Source organism: Pristiophorus japonicus, chromosome 10 (assembly GCF_044704955.1).
Source record: "Pristiophorus japonicus isolate sPriJap1 chromosome 10, sPriJap1.hap1, whole genome shotgun sequence".
Lineage (NCBI taxonomy): Eukaryota > Metazoa > Chordata > Chondrichthyes > Pristiophoridae > Pristiophorus > Pristiophorus japonicus.
Window position 1 is genome coordinate 147,450,516 of NC_091986.1, and position 12,276 is coordinate 147,462,791.

General features: G+C 42.5%; 1 protein-coding gene across 1 annotated transcript in view; it reads right to left on the minus strand.

Moving 5' to 3' along the window:
- Window positions 1–12,276, minus strand: part of gucy1a2 (guanylate cyclase 1, soluble, alpha 2) — a 308,256-nt gene that overhangs the window by 260,770 nt on the left and 35,210 nt on the right. The window contains exon 2 of the mRNA XM_070891517.1: window positions 6,452–6,513. Within this exon, the coding sequence (XP_070747618.1) occupies window positions 6,452–6,513 (62 nt within the window). The remainder of the gene's footprint in view (window positions 1–6,451; window positions 6,514–12,276) is intronic.

A 12,276-nucleotide genomic window follows, 5' to 3' on the forward strand; every position in this document is an offset into this window, starting at 1 on the left:
GCATACTGAAAGCAGGTGCTAAGAGAATGCACAAGTGTGATTAGTTGATTTTGTTAGGTTTTATTGGATGGATTGATGGATAAAATTGGATTGGAATGTTTCTTTTGTGGTGGCTTTTATTTCAGCATAGTGGCCAAGAGGACAATATGGTGGTCAGTAACAGAGTGAAGGCAAGGTGTGGGACTATTGTTGATTGAGGAATTGGGGTTGCCTTCACTCATACCTCAGTTGGATAAGTTGATTATGGACAGCCCAGGCAGAAAGGGGCTGTCTGGGTTGCTTCCTCCCTTCCACTTGCTCCTTTTCTGCTTCCTCCTCCTCCTCCTCCTCCTCTTCCGCTTCCTCCTCAACAAATCTTGAGATGTGTTCTGGTGAGTCCTGCAGGGCTCCACCACAGCGGTCCAGGCAGCGGAAGTGTTGTTTAAGGATGCGAATGGTCTGCTCCACCAGATTCCATGTGGTAGCATGGCTCACATTGTACGCATGCTGCCCACGTTTAGTTGGGTTGTGGTGCGCCATTTTCAACCCAAAATGGCACCTGTAGCGCTCAAACAACGGGCTCTATGCAATTGAATTTTTAGCCCATAGTCTTTTTTAATGCCCCTATGATTTTTCTCCCGGGTTGCTTGCTGCGATTAATATTTAATTTCTGGAGACACCAGGATAATCCTGGAGGGATGGCAACCCGACAAGGCGTCAAAGCTGCTAACATCAGTAATTGTAAGAAGGAGCTTGATGAAAAATCAATACAGTGATATATGGTAGTGAGTGTTGTATTCTGTTTCTTAACTCTGGGGCCAGCCAGATGGAGCACAAAATGATGTTTTCCAGTCCTGCCATTTCTTATGTTCCTATGATTTTATGATTGTCGCCTCGAGTACTGTGCTTAGAAGTTCATTGCATATATCTGTCACTCTGTTTGAAGAACTTCCAAATATCAGTCCTAGCTGCCTTTTATTTGAACCTGTGTCCCCTTGTCCTACTCCTACAATTTAGTTTGAAGTAATATTCCAATTTACCTTTTTCACATCATTCACTTTTTCATTTATTTGTACTAAGATCGCCTTTTCGTTTCCTCCTTTTGAATCTGAAAAGTCCAATTTTCTCCATTCTTTCCACATAACTCACACTTCTAACAGTAGGGATTATACTCTGGCTCTTCTTTGAACTGTCTCCAGTCTTGAATATCTACTTTGTAACTTGGTGGCCAAAAATGGACACCATACCTAATGTATGGCCTGACCAGAGCACTGTACAGTTTAATCATGACGTCCTCTGGCTTATATTCTACTGTTTTGGCTATATAGTTCAGCAATCTATTTGTTTTGTTGATGACCGTTCTGTGGTGATCGGACACGTTGGCCGGAATCTTCCCAGCCCTGCGGGTTTGGAGGCCGGCCCGCTGTCAAAATGGCTTCGATTGACAGCAGGTCAGGATCCCGCTATAAACCCACCTCCATGTGAGTTTCTCAGCTGTTAGGTCTGCGTGTGGATCACAAATCCGACAGCAAGCGGTGGGCCAGTAAATGAAGGTTGTTAAAAGGAATGCTACTTAAGAGGGTTAAAAGCAAGCACTTACAATTCTACCACCTTTTTGTCGGGTTTTCAGTCCCTCCGAGAACACGCCAGGTAAATGGAGTCGGGTTCTCTGTGGCTCTCTATTGCTTTGGCCAATTGACAACTGCAGAAGTGGTATAAAAGCTACCATTTCACAGCTGTTCACTTTTAAATGTGATAAGCTGAAGCCTTCAGGATTTGGAAGAAACTTCTGAGCTGTATGCAGGTTGGAAGTGTTTGCAGTAAACTCTCTATTCACTGTCACCATTGACAGATCACTTCTGCCATTTCAGCCTCACCTGTCATCTACTCCAGCATAATCGGTGCTTTTGAGAAAATTTCACCTCGCTCCTCAGAATCCCACCACGATCAACCCCAACACCAACATCACTAAACACAGCAGTATCACCAACAACAACACCAACCTTCTCCGCAATCACCTGATGCTGCACAGGACATGGGGCATTAGCACCCGACCATGTTGTTGCCCGGGAGGCCATGGATGGCCTCACCAGGGCTACATTTACTTTACTTGACGCTGTGCACCCTGGCTGCCACATGATGTCCTAGATTGGCACCACCCCGCACCATCACCATAAAGCATCCCTGCAATGCCCAAGCCATTCCTTTCACACTCATGGCCATTGTTTGACCGTTCACTACAACTCACTAAACCACTTCCAAAGGTGCACAAAAATCTGTCCAAGAAAACAAAGTGTTCAACATAAAGAATTAAACGTTTGACAACACATTAGCAGAAACTCTACATGAACATTGGCTAAAACCCAAGTGCCTACCCTTGCGTGTTGTTAGTTGGTATGATTGGAACAGGATGAGGTGTGGCTAGTGAGATGGGGAAGTGATAACGTAGATAGAGAGAGAGGGAAGGGTGGAGGTGCAAGGTAAGTTGGTGCGAGTAAGGATGTGCAGCAGTAGGGTAGAGAAGGCAGAGTGATGGGAATGTGATGAGTGGCACAGCAGGATGAGGTTGAGTGTGGCTTTGTAGTAAAGTTTCATGATCTACTGAGATCATTGAAAGGTTTGCGCCACTGCAGCTAGTTCCTCCTGACGACATCCCTGCTTGTGCCCTCCTGAGCAATGAGCAACCAGGCTGCGTTGGTGTCCTGGGGAGGTCTCTTCCGTCCATTGAAAGGGAAGAGGATCTCCCTGCATGCTGTGAATCCCTCCATAATCATCTGGAGGGAGTTGTGTGAGAGCCTGGGTGCAGCCATGCAACGCTGTGCAGTATTTGTCAGTGTTTGCAGCAACTCAGTGCAGTAGAACACTGACAGAAGAACTGTCAATAAAAGTTGGCCATGGTTCCTTTGAGAAAACCGACTGATGACACATCTTCAGATGATGTCATCAGACCAGCTTCCTGTTAATTGGCCGGGAACCCCGCAGGTCGGGCTTAAGAAGACCAGTCATTGAAAGATTGCTGTTAGAGGGCGGGCTGCAACTGGGAGCGTGTTCCCCACAGGCCACCAATGCCATCCGCACCCAACTCGCACCCATTGGCGAAATCGCGGCCGTTGAGTGTTAAGTTTACCAAGACCAGTAGATTGCTTTCAATTTCATAGTTAGCTAACTTGACGCCATTCATGCATGTTGCTCATCTTCAACAACAACAACTTGAATTTATACATTGCCTTTAACATAAAAAAATGTCTCAAGGCATCACATAGAGTTATAATCAAAATGATTAAAATGTTTCTGCAAGTTTCAAAGTTAAATTGTAAGCAACTTGAGCAACAGTATTTTTTTCCAGGCAGACCTAGAAGGAAGTGGGATTGGAATGAGCAGTGAGATGTGGGTGGTGAGGGATACAAGGAAATGGTTGGAGATGGTCATGTCAATGATCAACTCCATGGGAGTAGAGAGGCTATGGGAGATAATGAGGTTGAGGATGGCCATGAATATGGGTAGGAGAGTTTATATGGAGGGAGAGGTTAAAGGAAGACTGGAGGGCAGGAAAATCGGAGGAGAGAGAGCACGGTAAGTTAAGATGGAGACTGAAATGAGGATGAGGAGTCACTTAGTGCAGATAGTGAGGGAGGAAAGACGTTATCTCGGTGAGACACTCATGATGGGACTTTGGGGGCCAGTAGATAATGAGGATGTTAACGGAGAGGTGAGATCAGTAGATCAGGGTGAGGTGCTCTAAGGAGGAGAAGTACCAGAGGAGTAGGAGGAGAAAACAAACTATAGGTTAGTGATAAATGTCACACTGCCACTGATTGTCATTAATTGTAAATTTGACCAATCTGCTTCTGAATCAAAGTTGTTGATACAACTGGGAAACACAGGGGTTCCAACACTGATCCCTCGGCACTCCACTTTACACTTCATCCACTTTAACATAACTCCTTTAAATGTTTTCTACCCTTCAGCCAATTTCTTATCCATTTCTAAGATATTCCCTGAATGCCCGCAGCATTGAGCTCAACTAGTGTGGAACTTTGTTGAATGCTTTTTGAAAGTCATTGTTTACCACGTTGTAGAGCTTTATACAGTCCACAAAAATTTAACTTTGAGTAGACAGTATCTTCCTCTACTAGGTTATTATTGTACAGATAATCCTCGAGTTTTCTCCTGATAATCCAAGGCCTTTATTTTACACAGGATTCAATAGAATAACAGTCAACAATACTAATGGGTTTGTAGTTATCTGATTTTGCTTTATCCCCTTTGTGAAAATGAACACCATATTAGCTGGTTTCCAATCTACTCGTCATCATCATCATAGGCAGTCCCTCGAATCGAGGATGACTTGCTTCCACATCAAAAATTTCACAGATGTTTCAATGAAGGACCTAAAACTCCAGGTCCCGAACTAAATCTGGAAGGGTGGAAGATGCCTGTGCGTGGATTTTTTTAACATATGGTGACCGTTGCACACTAGCCACCACACGGGCTTGACAGAGCTAGGTCTTGGTCCAGTAGCAAGGATTAACCAAGACGACTGGAGACCTGCTCTGCTGCATGGACCTAGTGCGCGCACATATCGCAGTGTGGGCTGGCCTGTGCAGCCCCTGGGCCCTCGCCTCTTCTGGGCCCCAAACTCTGCTCCTATGTTCATTGAATCTCATAATCACTGTTAACAACTCTTCTCCCTTGTTTGTATTAGTACTGTGCATTAAACACCATTTTTACCTGAGCAGTTGTTTGTTTTGAGCTCTCTTAGTTGTTTAGGTCTTCTATCTTATTTATATAAAAGTCATTAATCCTAATTAGGTTATCGCTACTCAGGGAGGGCATATTGCTTGTGTCGTTTCTTGTTAATACGTGGAGGAAGTAATCATTCAGACCACTATTTTTAAATGTTTCTGCAAGTTCCTATATTCATTTCATCGAGTCCCTCAACCTTTCTATCTATAGGATTTATAAGGATGTTCTTCCTCCTTATTTTGCTTCTGTTGCTTTATTCATCTATTTAAGGCTACACTTATTTAGTCTATGCTTCCTGGTCTGAGGTATTTATTATCCCTTTAAATGTGTTTCACTTGTCCTCTACTGAAGTGCTATTGAATAAATCCCACCAGTCAATTTGCATAAACTGTCATCCTCACTTCTTTGAAGTTAGCTCATTTAAAATTATATACCTGGCCCTTGGTCCTCAGTATTTCTGAATCCCACATCATGTCTAACTTGACCACTGTGTGGTTGCTATTCCCTAAGTGTGGTCACTATCAGACAATGGTGTCTGATGGCAATAAACTATGCAATGGAATGGAGTGAATGGTAACCCTGTCAAAGTTTTCGAAAGGGAATTTCACAAATTCTTAACTCAATGGATAGCTCAGTGACACTGTCTTGGCACTGAGGAAGCAGTGAGATCTGGTGAGTAGAGAATAACAATTTCAATGACAAAAAAAGAGCAGAATGAAATGTATGGCTTTTTATAGTTTCTAATTTATTACATTTTTATTCATTTTGTCCCATTCCTCATTTTATTCTCCATATCAAGCATCATTCTATGGCTTCGAACACAGAGAAGTGGGACTCCCCTAGTCCCTTAACTATATTGAAATACAGTTGGCTAAAATAGGAGCTTAACATATTTACAATTTTTTTCAAAGCTTTTTGAAGGATCCAACTCATGAATGGATCTAAAATGCTGGTTGTCACTACAGGTATAATCTACCACATCCACATTTGCTTTAATACATTCACTGGACCTGTTGTCTGTCATTCAAATGAACTTGCTACTAGTAGGATGAGTTTTATTTGTTTCTAGCCTGTCATACAGTTGGGTACATTAAGAGGAAAGGCCTCAGCTTGCTTGGGGAAGATTGTGACCAGCATTTTCCAATACATCCAGGTGGAGAAGACTACTGGGAAGAAAAGCATGAAGGCAAAAATACAAACCAAAAGGAGAATAAGAAAATTCCATAGTCAATGGATTTAATTTAAACAACATTTATTGTGATTTGGAAGTCTTATAGAATTTGGAATAATAGCATTTGGAATAAAATTAAGAATTCATAGGTACTTGTAGTACTTAGGCCCTGGGGAGAATAAGATAGGTAGTTGATATTCTATTATGTTTGTACAATTAAAATTCTGGTTAAATACAAATAATGGCAACGATTTGTATGGTGCCCAGTGAAGTTTGTCAAATTCTGAAAGACAAGCAAATTATTTGAACGACATTTGAGCTTTTAAGTTAGTTCCATGGAAATCAACTTGGTAAAGGCAACTAATTAACATAGGGACATTCAACAGCAACAAATTGAAATTAAATTAAAATTTTTATGCCAAATATTTCTGAATATAAATTATGACACAGTAAGTACAGTTGCTGTACCTGTAATAAATGTATATTTGCCAAAATGCATATATAGCATTATTGCAAAACCTGCTTAATAGGAACATTGGTGCTATTCACACTGACCTGATTCCTTGGTGCTCAAAGTATTGTAACGTCCTTTGTAGTGCCCACTGTAATGTCTGTGGCTGCATTAACAAGATGATATAAAAGTCATTGGCATCAAATGACTATAGCATAGGTAATTTAGCCAATACAAATAGATACATTTTGGATTAGATACACTTTATTGTTTGGAAAGAGAATGGGCAGTGAAAAAATAACAATATATTGTTAATAGCTATGATGAAATGCACAGACAATCATCAAAGGAAGCACAACAATTCAATAATACATCCTTTATCACTCTGTTGTATTCGTTTTCTGGACTGCTGTGTGCAATTATTGCCTATCAACACAAAAAAACAATCACCAGGGAAAATTCCCACTTCCTGTCCAGTGCCACTAGGTGGAGTTTCTATTAGCCCAGAATTTGTTGGAGTGGGGCATAGAATCATAGAAATTTGCAGCACAGAAGGAGGCCATTTCGGTCCATCATGTCCGTGCTGGCCGACAGAGCTATCCAGCCAATCCCACCTTCCAGCACTAGGTCCGTAGCTCTGTAGGTTACGGCACTTCAAGTGCACATCCAATTGCTTTTTAAATATGATGAGGGTTTCTGCCTCTACCACCCTTTCAGGCAGTGAGTTCCAGACCCCCACCATTCTCTGGGTGAAGAAATTTCCCCTTAAATCGCCTCTAAACTTCCTACCAATTACTTTACAGCAATGCCCCCTGGTTGTTGACCCCTCTGCCATGGGAAACAGGTCCTTCCTATCCACTCTATCTAAGCCCCTCATAATTTTATACACCTCAATTAAATAGCTATTTTAAAATAGACCTATATTCTGAAGAGACGGAATTGTTTTACTTAAAAGTTTTTTTATTTCAATTTAAGTTTAAAAAAAACTTTAAGTACTATTCGCTGCCAGTTAAGACAGGCTTTATTTCCTATTATGGCCCTCTGCAGGAGAACTAGATTGCCATACATTCCCATATTCTCCCCACACCATCCTTTGTCAACCAGTCTCCTCCCACAAGTTCTCTGTGCTAATGCTCAACACTTTGCAAAAATCAGTATCAAATATCATACTTGGACCATACAATGATTTGTTCCAACATCAAAATACACTTTCCCTTTGTTAAATGATGTTTGCTTCCAGTATAAATACAAACCTCAGTGCTGTACATACAATAAACATCATTCAGTCAGAGGTAAATACTTTCCAATCAGAAAAGACTGAGGATAGTGATCATGCACATTTGTACAATGAGAGCACATAACCATCACTCCCCAGTTGTAACCCAACTCAAAAACAACCCCAGAAAAGGTAGGATAGCCCTGTGCTCCTGTCTCTGGCTATGACACCAATCACTGCCCCGTGCTCACCCCAATCTTGACACATTGTACAAAAATATATAATAATGCTGTCAATATGCTCTCCTGTAAATGTCACGTTGAGAATATATAAATCTCCTATATCCATGTGAAAACCAGCAAACAATGTTTCTTTTTTGTAAAAATATATATACCTTAACTGTTAATAGATGAGCAGACAGTTAATTAATAGATTAGTTCACAGTTAATTATTTAATAGATCTATTCTTTTGTTACCTTTAGACTTGACTATTCCAACACACTCCTGGCTGGCCATAAACTTCAGGTCATCCAAAACTTTGCGACCTGTGTCCTAACTTGCACCAAGTCCCGTTCACCCATCACCACTGTGCTCACTGACCTACATTGGCTCCGGGTTAACAAACACCTCGATTTTAAAGTTCTCATCCTTGTTTTCGAATCTCCCCATGGCCTTGCCCCTCCCTATCTCTGTAATCTCCCCCAGCCCTACAACCCTCCGAGATATCCGCGCTCCTCCAATTCTGACCTCTTGAGCATCCCCGATTTTAATCGTTCCACCATTGGCGGTTGTGCTTTCAACTGCCAAGACCCTAAGCTCTGGAATTCCTTCCCTAAAAATCTCTGCTTTTCCACCTCTTTTTCCTTCTTTAAGATGCTTCTTAAAACCTACCTCTTTGACCAAGCTTTTGGTCATCTGCCCTAATATCGCCTTATGTGGCTTGGTGTCAAATTTTGTTTGTAAAGCGCTTTGGGACATTTTACTATGTTAAAGGCACTATACAAATACAAGTTGTTGTTGTTGATTAATTAACTGTTAATACCTTCTACCTTATCTTCCCCTACTCCCAGAACCCTTGTGAAAATAATGAAAACTACAAACAGCCCATAACCAGTTATAAATTCCTATAGCAACCTGTCCCTCTGATACAAACACTCAACAAGTTGCCTATCTATATCATGCAATTCCCATGCTCTCAAATACAAAATTATATAGAGTCTCAGCTTCATCAGAAACAACTGACTGCAAAAAAAATAGGCCATAGTAATATGAATGAATACTAAGCAGGTTTAAGGTAGCTGTAGAAGCTGACGTGGATTTAACACAGTATATTTTAAAACTGGACTATAATTTAGGCAAACTATGAGATTCCCCTTTAATAGTCAGTAAAATAAATCCCGATATTAATACTTGTCTAATCATATAACTTGATATCGTCATCCAGCACTGTCCACCATTGTCTATAAAACTTATAACGATTAATACTTTAGTCTGGAGTGTGTTCCAAACAGTTGATTCATCTCAGGTTCCAATGTGATGATGATAAATTGTTTCACTCTTCACAACATCTTCTCAAATTCTCAATGTGTTACTGCCTTATGCATAAGCAATGGCAGTCTTTGGTAATCTGCAGTGAAAAACTCCTGGCAACACCATCATGTAAACTGTAGGGTTATAAATCAGTTATATGTATTACAAGCAATGGCCTCGGGTGAGTACTGAAAGCGTGCAGAGAGGCAGCCACTACAGACTAATTATGCAGAGAACACATCAGGCTGGGGAACCAGTTAAAAACTTTAAAAGAATCACCTCAGAATAAAGTATTGTTATTAATTCCCAATGTTTAAGTCTCGTGAAAAACCTTGTGGTAAGTTACATGATTTGATCACAGGAACCTACCATATATTGCTACCATCAACAAGAAAACATAAACACTGGTAAGTAATGGTTAAGCTTGCATTTATTATACATATTCTGAGTGCATTTCAACAAAATTGCACATTTCAGGTTTCAGATGATGTAAATAAATAAGTCAAGCTTCACTCTCCAAGTTGGTGATGTTAGTTAAACCTTTCAATACATCACTGCATATAACACATGGCAGTCTGTGTGTTACCCTATTTGTGACACACTGCAGTCTATGCATTACACTGCAATTTGCCACTGAAGTCAGTGAAAAAGAAAATTGGACATGGTATAAAATGGCTCCCGATTTGCTTTCACATATTTTATCGCCCAGGTCCAATTTCAGCCAGGAGAAGCGAACGCTGCCAAACAAAAGGCGATTCACCTCACTGTCTGCGGGGCGCCAACGTGTGGCCTCATGAAAAATCTGCTCGCTCCAGCGAAACCCACAGAGAAATCGTACAATGATTTGTGCACACTGGTCCGGGAGTATCTGAACCCGAAGGAAAGCATTCTGATGGCGAGGTACAAAAGGTTTGAAGGCGAGCAATATCGCCGAGCTGAGACGCCTTGCAGGACATTGCGAATTTGAAGGACATTTGGAGCACATGCTCAGGGACTTCTTTGTACTTGGCATTGGCCATGAAGTGATACTTCGCAAACTTTTGAATGTAGAGACCCCAACCTTGAGAAAAGCCATAGCGTTAGCCCAGGTGTTCATTGCCACCAGTGACAATATTAAGCAACTCTCTCAGCACGCGAGTGCTGCTACAAGTACTGTGAACAAAGTGATGTTGTTTTCAAATCGCAACGTACAGTGCAGGCCCCACATGCCTGCAGCCGCACGTCCGCAGATGTCTCAGAGTCCACCATCAAGGGTGATGAATGAAAGGCCATTAACACCTTGTTGGCGCTGCAGAGGTGATCATCGTTTCCATTCATGCCGCTTCAAAGGGTACATTTGCAAGGGTTGTGGAACAATGGGACACCTTCAATGTATGTGCAGGCGAGCTGCAAACCCTGCTAATCCTGCAAACCCCCATGTTGCAGAGGAGGACAGATCCATGGCGGATCACAACAAAGCAGAGCCTCAGACCGAGGAGGCAGAGGTATATAGGGTGCACACATTTACCACAAAGTGTCCCCCGATAATGCTGAAGGTTGAATTAAATGGACTCCTGGTGTCAATGGAGCTGGACATGGGCGCGAGCCAGTCCATTATGAGCAAAAAGATTTTCGATAAATTCTGGTGCAGCAAGGCCTCAAGGCCAGTCCTGACTCCCATTCGCACTAAACTGAGAACTTACACAAAGGAACTGACTCCCGTAATCAGCAGTGCTACTGTAAAGGTCTCCTACGATGGAGCAGTGCACAAGCTACCACTCTGGGTGGTACCAGGCAATGGTCCCACGCTGCTCGGCAGGAGCTGACTGGGAAAGATACGCTGGAACATGGACGACGTCCGAGCGCTCTCGTCCGTTGACGACACTTCGTGTGCCCAAGTTTTAAACAAGTTCCCCTCGCTGTTCGAACCAGGCATCGGGAAGTTCCAAGGAGCAAAAGTGCAGATCCACCTAATTCCGGGGGCGCGAGCCATCCATCACAAGGTGAGAGCAGTACCGTACATGATGAGAGAGAGGGTGGAGATCAAGCTGGACCAGCTGCAATGAGAGGGCATCATTTCACCGATCGAATTCAACGAGTGGGCCAGTCCGATTGTTCCAGTCCTCAAGGGAGACGGCACCGTTAGAATCTGTGGCAATTACAAAGCAACTATCAAAAGTTTCTCCCTGCAGGATCAATACCCGCTACCAAAGGCAGACGACCTTTTTTCGACGCTGACGGGCGGAAAGACGTTCATGAAGCTGGACTTGACCTCGGTCTACATGATGCAGGAGCTGGAGGAATCATTGAAGGGCCTCATCTGCATCAACACCTGCATTGACAGTCATTTTCCAACATTCCATTGACTCTGGATCAGTTCCTATAGAGTGGAGGGTAGCCAATGTAACCCCACTTTTTAAAAAAGGAGGGAGAGAGAAAACAGGGAATTATAGACCGGTCAGCCTGACATCGGTAGTGGGTAAAATGATGGAATCAATTATTAAGGATGTCATAGCAGTGCATTTGGAAAGAGGTGACATGATAGGTCCAAGTCAGCATGGATTTGTGAAAGGGAAATCATGCTTGACAAATCTTCTGGAATTTTTTGAGGATGTTTCCAGTAGAGTGGACAAGGGAGAACCAGTTGATGTGGTATATTTGGACTTTCAGAAGGCGTTCGACAAGGTCCCACACAAGAGATTGATGTGCAAAGTTAGAGCACATGGGATTGGGGGTAGTGTGCTGACATGGATTGAGAACTGGTTGTCAGACAGGAAGCAAAGAGTAGGAGTAAATGGGTACTTTTCAGAATGGCAGGCAGTGACTAGTGGGGTACCGCAAGGTTCTGTGCTGGGGCCCCAGCTGTTTACACTGTACATTAATGATTTAGATGAGGGGATTAAATGTAGTATCTCCAAATTTGCGGATGACACTAAGTTGGGTGGCAGTGTGAGCTGCGAGGAGGATGCTGTGAGGCTGCAGAGCGACTTGGATAGGTTAGGTGAGTGGGCAAATGCATGGCAGATGAAGTATAATGTGGATAAATGTGAGGTTATCCACTTTGGTGGTCAAAACAGAGAGACAGACTATTATCTGAATGGTGACAGATTAGGAAAAGGGGAGGTGCAAAGAGACCTGGGTGTCATGGTACATCAGTCATTGAAGGTTGGCATGTAGGTGCAGCAGGCGGTTAAGAAAGCAAAT